Raw genomic sequence first — 15,372 nt, forward strand, 5'->3', positions numbered from 1 at the left:
CACAGAGAGCGGCCTATTCGTTCGCAAATGTTTGTAGAAACAGTCTCCATGCCTAAGTGCTGGATTTTATACACCTGTGGCCGGGCCAAGTGATTAGGACACCTGATTCCAATCATTTGGATGGGTGTTCAAATACTTTTGGCAATAAAGTGTACGTGGCTCACCTTCCATTGAATAACATGAGACAGTATGACGGCTATTGTGTGTTTGGATCCAAGATGTTGACAATGTAAATGTCCTATAACCATGTTATCTCTGTGCACTTGTCTTGTGTTTGTGTGTGTCTTTCTGACATTGTCCCTGGCTAGACTGCTCGCATCCCCCCATCCACCCCATCGCCACTATTGCCACGGATGGGGCGGCAGGCTTTAACGCCCCCGGAAGTGCCAACCTCATTAATGGTAGGTTGATCTCTTTCCGTCTGGTCATCTTTTGGCTCCTCCCACCATGCGTCCGCCACTTCCTACGTTGGGTTTTCATACATTTTGTTTCTACTCTCTGGACTTGTTTGTCTCTCGCTGCATTCATTTGTTCCCCAGTCTCCCCTTATAGATGTGAACTGTCATTTATTCTGTTTTACAATCGTGGTCAAAAGTTTACATACACTTGTAAAGAACATAATGTCATGGCTGTCCTGAGTTTCCAATAATTTCTACAACTTATTTTTTTGTGATAGAGTGATTGGAGCAAATACTTGTTTGTCACAAAAAACATTCATGAAGTTTGGTTCTTTCATGAATTTATTACGGGTCTACTGAAAATGTGACCAAAAACAGATCTTTGTCCATGTGATGTCAGATGAAACAAAATTGAGCACTTTGGCCACAATACCCAGCAATATGTTTGGAGGAGAAAAGGTGAGGCCTTTAATCCCAGGAACACCATCCCTACCGTCAAACATGGTAGTAGTATTATGATCCGGGCCTGTTTTGCTGCCAATGGAACTGATGCTTTACAGCAGGGGTAGGGAACCTATGGCTCGCGAGCCAGATCTGGCTCTTTTGATGACTGCATCTGGCTCTAGGATAAATCTGAGCTAACATTACTTAACACGATAAATAATGAATAATTCCACTTGTAATCACAGTGTTAAAAATAACGTTCAAAATATAAAACATTGTCATGCATTTTTATGTTTAAGAAGTTGATAAGAAGTCACTTATTTATTATTGGTTAGTGTGGCGCTTGCCCTCCAGGGGGTTCTTCAGACCACCAAGCACTGACATGAGAGCCTGTTTCAGGGTTACAATATTGTTTTATTTTTCAATAAGTCTCTCAGTTGCTTTCCAGCAATTGTCTTTTTCTTATTCATTCTCGCTCGCGCTCTGTTTTCTAGCCCCAAACCCGTCTCTCCTCCTGGCTGATACTTATAACATAGCGACAGGTGATCAAATAAAAAGGCCCAGGTGGGCCACCTACGCACCTGTCGCTGATTTCGAGGCCGGTACTGGCAACACCCCGCTTTGCTGCAGGCCCGCAGGCCACGCCCCCTCCGCAGTTAGCTTCAGAATAACAATGTTATTACAAAGAATAAGAGACCTCTCTAGAAATGTTGGTCTTTCTTAAAAATGCACGTGTTTTGTTGTGTTCAGTGTTAAAAAAATATTATATGGCTCTTACAGAAATACGTTTTAAAATATTTGGCTTCTTGGCTCTCTCAGCCAAAAAGGTTCCCGACCCTTGCTTTACAGGGATTAAATGGGACAATAAAAAAGGATTACCTCCAAATTATTTAGGACAACCTAAAATCATCAGCCCGAAGGTTGGGTCTTGGGCGCAGTTGGGTGTTCCAACAGGACAATGACCCCAAACACATGTCAAAAGTGGTAAAGGATTGGCTAAATCAGGCTAGAGCTAAGGTTTTAAAATGGCCCTCCCAAAGTGTTGACTTAAACATGTGGACAAAGCTGAAGAAATAAGTCCATATCAGGAAACTAACAAAAGGAGGGAGTGGGGAATGGTCAATAATTCAACCAGAAGCTTGTGAATGGCTACCAAAAGCGCTTTATTGCAGTGAAACTTGCCAAGGGACATGTAAGCAAATATGAACATTGCTGTATGTCTACTTTTGACCCAGCAAATTTGGTCATATTTTCAGTAGACCCATAATAAATTCATAAAAGAACCAAACTTCATGAATGTTTTTTTGTGACCAAAAAGTATGTGCTCCAATCACTCTATCCAAAAAAAAAAATAAGAGTTGTAGAAATGATTGGAAACTCAAGACAGCCATGACATTATGTTCTTTACAAGTGTATGTAAACTTTTGACCAAGACTGTATCTTCCACTCTAAATCTGATAATACACACATTGAACTACTCAGAGTTTGTATTGATCCATCTCACATATCTTTTCTTTATCTTACACTAGATTATCAAGAAATGAGTAACGGCGAGTCCATTCTAGTCAATTTCCCAATTTACACCAGCTGGGCTTTAAACGGGCTCGGGTTGTACGGTATACCAGTGTTAGTATAGTACCGCAATACTAATTAATCATATTAGGTACTATACCGCCTCTAAAAAGTACCGGTCCCCAAACCCGCTGTCGTCGTGTCATTGTTGGTTGTAGAAGCAGATGAGCATGTCCGGCAGTGCACAATCACAGAGTACTTACAAGCAGACACAGTGTGTATACAGAAAAGGGAGAACAGACACATTTTGGCTTAAAAACTAACGAGAACGGAAAAGTTATATAACTGAAACACCCTCAGAAAAAAGGTGCTTTGAAACATGGCTTACTTACTACTAAAAGACACCTTGTTTAGTATTCTAAATTCTCACTATTTTACTTAAGGACAAACATAAGTTTAATGTACAGTAAGATTTTCTTTTGTAATAAATCCAATGCTTAAGTTCTGCAAAAAGCTGCCGTTTTTCATGCACAAACACATACTAAACTACCCAGTTTATTTTCAAAATGGCAGGCTGTCTTCTTCTAATGGATTCCTCAAAATCTTTGGGAGTTAAAAGCTTTGCTGTTGTCTGGAACAACATGGCACACATACAACTATCAGAAATGCAGCGAATATTACATACAGATAATTTTTCATGAGACGTGCAAATATAAATTGAGTTAACAGGAAATGAAATGAGCTCAATATATCTACAAACGAGGCATAATGATGCTATATGTACATACAGCTAGCCTAAATAGCATGTTAGCATCGATTAGCTTGCAGTCATGCACTGACCAAATATGCCTGATTACCACTCCAACATCATATCAACAAAGCTCACCTTTGTGCATTCACTCACAGCATAAAACGTTTGGTGGACAAAATGAGACGAAGACAGATTGGCATAAAACACATCTTTCTGTGGCAGCGTCGGAGAAAGTTGAAAATGTAAACAATCTAAGATGAGTTCGAGGATTGCTGAAATTAGTTGGACAATCCGTACATACAGCTGGCCCAAATAGCATGTTAGCATCAATTAGCTTGCAGTCATGCACTGACCAAATATGCCTCATTACCACTCCAACATCATATCAACAACGCTCACCTTTTTGCATTCACGCACAGCATAAAAAATTCGGTGGACAACATGAGACAATGGAGGAGTGGCACAAAACACATATTTCTGTGGCAGCGTCGGAGAAAGTTGTAAATGTAAACAATCTACGACGAGTTTGAGAATCGCTGAAATTAGTTGGACAATATATACATATAGCTAGCCTAAATAGCATGTTAGCCTCGATTAGCTTGCAGTAATGCACTAACTAAATATGCCTGATTACCACTCCAACATCATATCAACAACGCTCACCTTTTTGCATTCACGCACAGCATAAAACATTCGGTGGACAACATGAGACAACGGAGGAGTGGCATAAAACACGTCTTTCTGAGGCAGCGTCGGAAAAAGTTGTACATGTAAACATTTGACGATGAGTTCAAGGATCGCTGAAATTAGTTGGACAATATGTACATACATCTAGCCTAAATAGCATGTTAGCCTCGCTTAGCTTGCAGTAATGCACCGACCAAATATGCCTGATTTCCACTCCAACATCATATCAACAACGCTCACCTTTTTGCATTCACGCACAGCATAAAACATTTGGTGGACAACATGAGACAACGGAGGAGTGGCATAAAACACGTCTTTCTGTGGCTGCGTCGGAAAAAGTTGTACATGTAAACATTTGACGATGAGTTCAAGGATCGCTGAAATTAGTTGGACAATATGTACATACATCTAGCCTAAATAGCATGTTAGCCTCGATTAGCTTGCAGTAATGCACTGACCAAATATGCCTGATAAGCACTCCAACATCATACCAACAACGCTTACCTTTGTGCATTCACACACAGCATAAAACGTTTGGTGGACAAAATGAGACAAAGACAGAGTGGCATAAAACACATCTTTCTGTGGCAGCGTCGGAGAAAGTCTTACATTGTCGTGGAAATTTCTTAAAGACGATCCTTTAGTGACAAACAGCTTTAAAATGATTTATTAAAGGTTTCACGGTGGCAGAGGGGTTAGTGCGTCTGCCTCACAATACAAAGTTCCTGCAGTCCTGGGTTCAAATCCAGGCTCGGAATCTTTCTGTGTGGAGTTTGCATGTTCTCCCCGTGAATGCGTGGGTTCCCTCCGGGTACTCCGGCTTCCTCCCACTTCCAAAGACATGCACCTGGGGATAGGTTGATTGACAACACTAAATTGGCCCTAATGTTTGAATGTGAGTGTGAATGTTGTCTGTCTATCTGTGTTGGCCCTGCGATGAGGTGGCGACTTGTCCAGGGTGTACACCGACTTCCGCCCGATTGTAGCTGAGATAGGCGCCAGCGCCCCCCGCGATCCCTAAAGGGAATAAGCGGTAGGAAATGGATGGATGGATGGATGATTTATTAAAGTAACAAACAAATAATAACAAGTTTTGCAAAGCAAGACCAAACCACAACGACACATCCGTTCGTTCCAGCTTGTTCTAACTCTTTTAGAATATGTCATGACAATTATACATTCCCAGAAATCCCACCCTCCACGCTCATTAACATACAGTACCCCAGTGGAATCAATACCCAAAGTCCTGTGAAGGGGAGAGGGTGTCGTTTGCCCAGAAGGAAGGGGCGGGGGGGTCACTCAGGAAAGGGGCAACAGTTTAGCCCAGATGGGGGTCAGGAAGATATAACACATATGCCCGGTCAACTAGAGTCCACATGTCACATCAAAGACACAGGAGACAGAGCTTGATCAGATTAGAGGTCTCCTGTAGAGAGTCACATTCCTAAGAACATCGTCAATTAAAATGAGTACAAGTAATTCTGCTATCACAACATGAAAACAATCTACGACGAGTTCGAGGACTGCTGAAATTAGTAGGACAAAACGGTGCTTGCCAAATACTCATCGGTGAAGCATGTTTAATATAAACAGTGGGATTTCTAACAATTAGGAAGGTTTGTGTCATGTTTGTTCGCCTACAGAAAATTTATTTTTCCCCCCATCTTTTTCAAAAGGTCCAGGGCACGAAATACAGTTAGCATTTTGAGACTAGTGATTAAAAAACATTGTTTTAAAAAACAACATCATTAAGGAAACATATTTAGGTTTACAAGACCGTGCTCGGATTTCTAAGTAATTGTGGAGAGTATATGAACGGATGTACTGCAGTTCAGAGATCATACCTTTCTAGTCTCCAGATTAATGGTCACATTGATCCAAATCATCCAAAAGCGCCATCGTCTCCACTTCCCCCGGAGATCACTTATAGGACAAATCCTTCTTTTCTCTGCCTTTTTTTTTTTTTTTTTTTTAAATCATGAATGATGAACTGCTTTCACCGTCGCACCGCAACGTCTCCTTGGAGACCGGCGCCGCGGCAGGCCGCTTATTCGAACCGGAACGCCGCATCCCCGGCATGGAAGAGTAGCCATTTGTCATGCTCAGCCCGAGCCTGTGTCGAGCGTTGCATTGAAAGCCCAGAATCACATCTTCATTCGTGGACGGTTCATGCCCATCGGTCGACTGAAACACAGCAAGCTTTATTGCCTGACGTACAGTGGGGCAAAAAAGTATTTAGTCAGCCACCGATTGTGCAAGTTCTCCCACTTAAAATGAAGACAGAGGTCTGTAATTTTCATCATAGGTACACTTCAACCGTGAGAGACAGAATGTGGGAAAAAAATCTAGGAATTCACATTGTAGGAATTTTAAAGAATTTATTTGTAAATTATGGTGGAAAATAAGTATTTGGTCAACCATTCAAAGCTCTCACTGATGGAAGGAGGTTTTGGCTCAAAATCTCACGATACATGGCCCCATTCATTCTTTCCTTAACACGGATCAATCGTCCTGGAAAACAGCCCCAAAGCATGATGTTTCCACCCCCATGCTTCACAGTAGGTATGGTGTTCTTGAGATGCAACTCAGTATTCTTCTTCCTCCAAACACGACGAGTTGAGTTTATACCAAAAAGTTCTATTTTGGTTTCATCTGACCACATGACATTCTCCCAATCCTCTGCTGTATCATCCATGTATCCATTTTGGTATAAACTCAACTCGTCGTGTTTGGAGGAAATTCAATAAAAATGTCCGCCTCTGACGATGCTGGAGTTGCTTTCGAGATCAGACGGAAAAAAAACACACAAGAATACTGAGTTGCATCCAAAGAACACCATACCTACTGTGAAGCATGGGGGTGGAAACATCATGCTTTGGGGCTGTTTTTCTGCTAAGGGGACAGGACGATTGATCCGTGTTAAGGAAAGAATGAATGGGGCCATGTATTGTGAGATTTTGAGCCAAAACCTCCTTCCATCAGTGAGAGCTTAGAATGGTTGACCAAATACTTATTTTCCACCATAATTTACAAATAAATTATTTAAAATTCTTACAATGTGAATTCCTGGATTTTTTTTCACATGCTGTCTCTCACAGTTGAAGTGTACCTATGATGAAAATTACAGACCTCTGTCTTCATTTTAAGTGGGAGAACTTGCACAATCGTTGTGGCTGACTAGATACTTTTTTGCCCCACTGAATGTTAGCAACAATATAAAGCAAAGATGTCTTTCCCTCAGCACGACTCAAAATTAAATTATCCGTTCCCGAACTTAAGTTTTGATTTTTTTTTTCCTCCTTATGTAACTTCATCGTGTGGGAGGCGTTTTTTTTTTCTTTTTATTTTCTTTCAGGCTTACTCTCTCTCCCTGTCTGTGTCAATATGTGTGTGTGTGCTCTCCACATCGAGTCTGTGATTTTGCATGTAAACAAAACAACTAACACTTTAGTAAGGTGAACATATTCTAAGTAACACAGAATCGATTTAGTTATTTGGACATTAGGGGATCATATAAGGGTTATTAATAAGCAATAATTATGAGGTTATTGAAGGAAGACTCTTAGTTAATGGCTTACTGGTTGTATAATCAGGCCATGCAGAATAAAGCATTAACCCTTGTGTGGTGTTCAGGTCTGTGGGACCCGTTTTAATTTTTTATTAAAAGAAAAAAATGATACAATTAATATTTTTTTTAAACTGAGACTCACTGACTTTGGCTCATTTTCTGTGAAGAACATAGATCAGAATACATATTTAATGACCACACCCCATACACCCTCCCTACACATTTCTATTACATATAAGATGTCCCGGTCCACTGGACCTGGGGCCAATAGAAGAGTGGAAATTGATGTTCTGTGTAGCACACAAACACACACAGGAGGAGGACAGAGTGTAGGTACACAGAACATCAGAGGGTCAAATGTGCGAGAAAAAGAGAGCAGACAGTGTTGATAAACAATGTTGCAACCTTGAGTGGGAACCGCAGGTGCAGAAACACAAAAGAAGAATCCCTGGCAGAGAAATTTTCCGTGCAACGTTCATATTGTTGTTACTCAGCCAGCGTTTGTGGGTGTGATGGACCCGTTGCATTGCCTCACAATCAAACACTTTTATGTTCAAAGTGTTTGATTTACCTTATCCTGATAAACATCTGTTCAGTTTTTTAACTTTCATGTTAAAAGTGTTTGATTTACCTTATCCCAATAAACATCTGTTCAGTATTTTAACAAACAAGTGTTTGATTGTGAGGCATTAAAAACCACAAAATGCAACGGGTCCATCAGACCCACAAACGCTGGCCGAGTAACAACAAAATGAACATTACACAAGGGTTAATAAGTAGTTAATAATGACTAATTAAGAGCCAATGTGTGACTAATGTGCATGTTAATAAGCAACTAATTAATGGTGAATTTGTCCCCATACTAAAGTGTTACCAAAAACTCAATGCTCCTTGTCTTCTTTGTCAATGTTAACCATCATATCTTGCAACCTGACACTCTAATAATGTGTTTTATGCCAGAAATTGCGCATGCCACATGCAACTCTCACATTTCTGCCATAGATTGCGTTGTTTTTTTGAATATAGCAGTAGAGATTTACTATCCACTGAAAATGAGTCCAAACACAGCCATTGTTGTCCCAATAGTCGGCATGGTATGCGTCCTCGGCGTGAATATTTTTTTCGGTTATCTACAACTGCCTTAATCCTCTTTGACATGGAAATGAGCAGAGATGCATTGGTTGTTACTGTCAGGACTTCATCAAAAATAGGACTCGGATGCAAAGGTGGAGAACAATCCGGCAGGCTTTTATTTTGGAAACGTTCACTTTTCACCTCTTGAGTCAGGAATATAAAACAACGGCTATAAACTTTAACCACTGGGAGAAAAGGTTTCACAAAAAAGTGAATAAACCTCCGAAAGGAGGAAACAAAAATATCAGTCTCCAACCACACGAGCGAGGAATATAACTGAAATTCAAACAACAAAAATGAAGTGAGGTGAATTATATTTATATAGCGCTCTTTCTCTAGTGACTCAAAGAGCTTTACATAGTGAAACCCAATTACTAAGTTACATTTAAATAAGTGTGGGTGGCACTGGGAGCAGGTGGGTAAAATGCCTTGCCCAAGGACACAATGGCAGTTACTAAGATGGCGGAAGCGGGGATCGAACCTGGAACCCTCAAGTTGCTGGCACGGCCGCTCTACAAACCGAGCTATACCGACCCAATAATAAAAGATGCTCCAAAAGGAGGAAAAAAAACAATGAGCTATTAAGCTTTTACACTGTTTGGGGTCTGGAAAAATAATTACTAAAAGGTCACTCAAAAAAAATGAGGAAAAGAAGAGACTGTAAACATTACAAACAAAAATTCACTCTGCTTAAGAGGAGAAAAAGACTATTCAAAACTTGGAAGTTCAGGATCTGGATAACTCGGGACAAGACAAGGTTTGGACATGAAGCTGGACATGCACGAGACAACCAGGCACTCTAGCACAGAAAAAAAGGGAGGCGTGGGCTTATAAGACACATGGGGCGTAATGGGGAACAGGTGGAAACAATCAGGGATCATGGATGACGTCCGACTGATGACACATAAGGAAGGACAAGTGACCTGAAAGGAGAGGAGAGTTACTTTTCAAACTAAGACATGAAATTCACAAGACAAAAAAAAACAAACAAAACAAGACATCCCTCACCGCGGTGTGATAGTTTCTGGCAACCTTTGTTTTGTTAGACAAGAAATAAGGCCTCATGTACAAAACCCAAAACCAGTAAAGTTGTCACATTGTGTAAACGGTACATGAAAACAGAATACAACAATTTGCAAATCCTTTTCAACTTCTATTCATTTGCATAGATTGCAAAGACAGAGATAATTAACGTTTGAACTGAAAAACTTTGTCCTTTTTTGTAAATATTAGCTCATTTGGAATTTGATGCCTGCAACATGTTTCAAAAAAGCTGGTAAAAGTGGCAAAAAAGACTGAGAGAGTTGAGGAACGTTCATCAAACACTTATTTGGAACATCCCACAGGTGAACAGGCTAATTGGGAACAGGTGGGTGCCATGATTGGGTGTAAAAGCAGCTTCCATGAAATCCTGAGTCATTCACAAACAAGGATGGGGCGATAGTCACCATTTTGTCAACAAATGCGTGAGCAAATGGTCGAACTGTTTAAGAACATTTCTCAACAAGCTATTGCAAATAATTTAGGGATTTCACCATCTATGGTCCGTAATATCATCAAAAGGTTCAGAGAAACTGGAGAAATCACTCCACGTAAGCGTTGATATTACAGACCTTCGATCCCTCAGGCGGTACTGCATCAAAAAGTGACATCAGTGTGTAAAGGATATCACCACATGGGCTCAAGAACACTTCAGAAAATCACTTGTCAGTAACTAAAGTTTGTTGCTACATCTGTAAGTGCAAGTTAAAACTCTACTATGCAAAGCGAAAGCCGTTTATCAACAACACCCAGAAACTCTACCGACTCTGCTGGGCCCAAGCTCATCTAAGGTGTACTGATGCAAAGTGGAAAAGTGGTCTGACGATTCCACATTTAAAATTGTTTTGGGAAACTGTAGTCGTGTCCTCCGGACCAAAGAGGAAAAGAACCATCCGGATTATTATAGGCGCACAGTTCAAAAGCCAGTATATGTGATGGTATGGGGGTGTATTAGTGCCCAAGGCATGGGTAACTTACACATCTGTGAAGGCACCATTAATGCTGAAATGTACATAGAGGTTTTGGAGCCATCTACTGTATGTTATCATCCAAGCAACGTTATCATGGACGCCCCTGCTTATTTCAGCAAGAAAATGCCAAGCCATGTGTTACAACAACAAGTCTTAATAGTAAAAGAGTGCGAGTACTAGACTGGCCTGCCTGTAGTCCAGACTTGTTTCCCATTGAAAATTGAAAGAATTCCCCCTTATAATCTTCAAAAAATGGTCTCCTCAGTTCCCAAACGTTTACTGAGTGTTGTTAAAAGAAAGGCCATGTAACACAGTGGTAAAAATTGCTCTGTGCCAACTTTTTTGCAATATGTTGCTGTCATTAAATTCTAAGTTAACAGTTATTTGCAAAAAACAAAACAAAAACCAAAAAAAAAACGTTTCTCAGTCCGAATATTAAATATCTTGTCTTTGGAGTCCGTACAATTGAATATAAGTTGAAAATGATTAGAAAATCATCCTATTCTGTTTTTATTTACGAAATATACAACGTGCCGACTTCACTGGTTTTGGGTTTTGTACTAAAACCCCAAATAACACACACTACATAACATGTGCAAACTTTACTATTGTGTGTACTACTACTTAGACTGTGTGTGGGATTAATAAGTGCAAAAGTAGTGCGGACCACCTTATTTAAATGAGGACTTTGCGTGTACTACTGAATGTCACGATTGAAACTGTCATTTACTGCTGTGATTCTTAACCATGGGGCCAGGGCCCATTTTTGAGTGCCCCCTAGAGAGCCAACAAAAAATATCTGTTCGTATGGGCCGTAGCCTTATTCGGTTGTAATACACTTATCCACCACGTGTGGCAGTAGTGACAATATCAAACAAACAGAAGATGTCTGGAGTCATAAAGACGTTTCTTAAGCGCAAAAATTAAGACTAAAGTGGGAAGTTGTATTTGAATTTATATTGTGTCATTTATTGATAGTCTATGTATTTTAGCACAATATAACAACATGTACATGGTTGCTTAGTGCTTGTTTTTTTAATCACCCTGACCTAAGCCTAAGTTTTATGTATTAAATAAATAATCATATTTGTGATCAACACGGTTTTACATCATTTGGCAAGATCTTAATCCGTCAGTAGGTAAGATGTGAAGTGAATTATATTCATATAGCACTTTTTCTCTAGTGACTTAAAGCGCTTTCAATAGATATCATTTATTTAAAACGATTATAATCAACAGTAAGATGCTAATCCAGTGTTAATATTTGAGTGGGCCCGTGGCCACTCTGTAGTGGAAAAGTTTGGCCCCGAGGTCATAAAGGTTAAGAACGCCTGATTTACAGCACACCCACTGAATCATGCTCGAACATTTATTGGGTTTTTTTTGGCCGAAGGTGCACTCTGGGAAAAAGATGCAATAAAATGTAATGTTTGCTAGACTTGTTTTCATACAGTATAAGACATTGATTTGTTTTTGTGTCTGCTGACTCCAACTCAACCTTTGAAAGGGGTCCTGTTATGCAAAAACAACCTTTCTTACCTGCCGGTACTTGTTTTTGTGTATTTGGGATCCCCATAAGTCCTGGAAAAATTTGAAATCAAACCATGGAGCTATGGCAGAGATATTTACAAAACAATCTTGCTTTCCTTCATACTTCTTCCAGTAGAGACGTTTAGAATTTGAGACTTTAGTGACGTATTTGGTTCTCAAACCTTTTTCACCAAGTACCACCTCGGACAAAAAAAACTTAACCCTAACCCCAACTTTAACCCCAACCCCAACCCTAACCCTCTAACCCTAACCCTATCCCGAACCCCTAACCCCTAACCCTAAACCCTAACTCTGACCCTAACCCCAACCCCTAACTCAAACCCTAACTCACCTTAATGACCAACATTAAAATACCATATTGTAGAAGGCCTAAGCGTTCATTGAAAATCCTCAGCGATCCTGTTCTGTCTCCCTGTAATGTTTGAGCCTGTTCTGTCTCCCTGTAATGTTTGTCTGATCTTGAATGGGAGTGTGCTGAAAATTTTAATTTCCCCTTGGGTATTGATACAGTATTTCTGATTCTGATTCTGAAAACAAGGCAGAGGTTTTATTAGGCAAGTCTACTATAACATTCCACAGTTTGAACAGTAACATTGTGTTTGAATATAAGGAAGTAAAACTGTTACAGAACCATATTTAATTAGGGGATTCTTTGGCGTAGTACAGGGCCTGCGTACCACAGTTTGAGAATCACCCTGTTAGAGGTTTACCCGAAGATCTTTGAACGACTCCGCCATTTTTAGTCAGTCGTAGTCCAAAGTTCTAGTCAAATGGTTTTCATCGATGAATCAATCAAATGTTATTTATATCGCCCTTAATCACAAGTGTCTCAAAGGGCTGCACAAGCCACAACAACATCCTCAGCTCAGATCCCACATCAGGGCAAGAAAAAAACTCAACCCAATGGGATACAATGAGAAACCTTGGAGGGGACCATAGATTTGGGGACACCTTCCCCCTGGGCGAACAGTACATTGGATGTCAACTGATGCACAAATGAGTGGTCCACCCCGGCTCCCGACTTTGAACAGCTGGCGCGTCACCTGTGGTCACCTAATAACCTAGAGGGGGGCAGAGCAGTATAAAAGAGACGGCAGATCCGCTGGTCTAAGAGGGGGGGCTATTTAAAGGCTAGTGTATACAAGTGAGTTTTAAGATGGGACTTAAATGCTTCTACTGAGGTAGCATCTTTAACTGTTACCGGAAGGAATATAAAACACTCTATAGCCCGCAGACTGTTTTTGGGCTATGGGAATCATTTTTCTCTATCCGCTTGTTGTGGGGAAGACTATCTCGTACATGCACATGCATGCTAAAATCCTCCGCTCTTGCCATTTCTAATAAAAAGCAGCGTGCAGTTTTAAATTAGTCAGTAGACTATATGGACTTCTATCAACCTGAGGACCGAGATCAAGCAGTTAACTCACTTCCGCCCTGCTCGGTTATATTCACTCCATGTCAGGACTATGGGGGGCTTCCACTAGTTTGGACACACTTTCTCATTCAATGGGTTTTTATTTTTATTTTCATGACGATTTACATTGTAGATTGTCACTGAAGGCATCAAAACTATGAATGAACTTAACAAAAAAAAAGGTGAAATAACTGAAAACATGTTTTATATTCCAGTTTCTTCAAAATAGCCACCCTTTGCTCTGATTACTACTTTGCACACTCTTGGCATTCTCTTGATGAACTTCAAGTGGTAGTCACCTGAAATAGTTTTCACCTCACATCTGTGCCATATCATGAATTTCTTGCTTTATCAATAGGTTTGGGACCATCAGTTGTGTTGTGAATGAGAAGGTGTGTCCAAGCGTTAGGCCTGTACTTTATACCTGAGCACAAATCAGAATAAGAATCAGAAATACGTTATTAATCCCCGAGGGGAAATTAAGATTTTCAGCGCAATCCCATTAAAGAGCAGACAAACATTACTGGGAGACAGAACAGGGTCAACCAACTTCTGGTGCCCCTTGCAAAAAAGGTGAGATGCAGGTAAACGCTGCGGAGGGGTGAGGGGGAGAAAAAAAATCAGTCTAAGGCTGGGCCCCTGCAGAGGGGGTCCAGACTGAGGCCAATGGGGGGAAAAAAACTCATAACCATAGCACACATAAACGTGTGTAAGAGGGAAACATCAAAGAACGCAAAGGACATTAAAAGAGCAGAGCTGATGCACTTCTTAGATTAGATTAGATAGTACTTTATTCATTCCGTGAGGAGAGTTCCTTCAGGAAAATTAAAATTTTCAGCACAATCCCATTCAAGATCAGACAAAAATTACGTGGAGACAGAACAGGATCGCTGACTGGTCTGCCGGCTTCCAGCGCCCCGTACAAAAAAGATGAGATACAGGTAAACAATAGAAGCTTAAAATAAAAATAAAAAAATCGGTCTTAGCCTGGGCCCTGGAGAGGGGGTGTAGACTGAAGCCAAGGGAAAAAAACAACTCATAGCCATAGTACACATCCCTCTTACGTGTGTGTAAGAGGGAAACATCAAACATCAAAGAACACAGAGGACATTAAAGACATTAAAGCAGCGGATACAACCAGACACTTCTACATACAGCTATGAATAAAAAGTAAAAGAAACATATCCACTGTGGTGGCCTCTGCGGTGTTCCACGCCATCGTCCGCTGGGGTGGAGGGAACATGGCCAGAGACAGGAGCAGACCCAACAAAGCAACCAAGACAACCGACTTCACTCTCGGCCAGTGTCCAGTCCGCATGGATGAGCCACAGCCACACAGCCACAAAAGTGAAACAACTACAAAAAAACATAGGTGGCCTCTGCTGTGTTCCACGCCATCGTCTGCTGGGGTGGGGGGAGCATGGCCAGAGACAGGAGCAGACCCAACAAAGCAACCAAGAGAGCCGACTCCACCCTCAGCCGCCCACCAACTCTCGGCCAGTGTCCCGTCCGCATGGATGAGCGAGGATAAGTCCAAGGAGACCGATGAATATGAATCTTTTTCCCCCCATCCCTGCGGCGCCTCAGATTATTGCCGCCTTGGGGATTGTGAAAAAACTGCCCCCCCCCCCATGTGCTTAATTGGGTTCAGGCGTGGAGGAGGCAAATTTGTCCTCTCCATCACCTTCCCCCAACTCCGCCGAGCATAATCCAACGTGGTATCACGTTGCCAAACTGACCGGTTTCCGCCACCCGTTGGACTTCAGCCGGGGTTCCTACCAGACCACGGTTGCTACTCGCTGACTTGCACAGCGCGTTGCTATATTTAGACAACAATGTCTGAGTGTTGACTCACTTCCAGTAAGTAGTAAATCTATACCGCTGTGCCCCCGAGACTGTTT

The 15,372-nt window shown here is 41.1% G+C and overlaps 1 protein-coding gene across 5 annotated transcripts in view; it reads left to right on the forward strand.

The window, feature by feature from the left end:
- Positions 1 to 15,372, forward strand: part of atp2b2 (ATPase plasma membrane Ca2+ transporting 2) — a 342,244-nt gene that overhangs the window by 195,614 nt on the left and 131,258 nt on the right. For all 5 annotated transcript variants that reach the window (XM_061888038.1, XM_061888058.1, XM_061888049.1 and 2 more), the window contains exon 8: positions 309 to 401. In XM_061888038.1, coding sequence (XP_061744022.1) covers positions 309 to 401 — 93 coding nt within the window. The remainder of the gene's footprint in view (positions 1 to 308; positions 402 to 15,372) is intronic.

This window comes from Nerophis ophidion, linkage group LG02 (genome assembly GCF_033978795.1).
Source record: "Nerophis ophidion isolate RoL-2023_Sa linkage group LG02, RoL_Noph_v1.0, whole genome shotgun sequence".
NCBI lineage: Eukaryota > Metazoa > Chordata > Actinopteri > Syngnathiformes > Syngnathidae > Nerophis > Nerophis ophidion.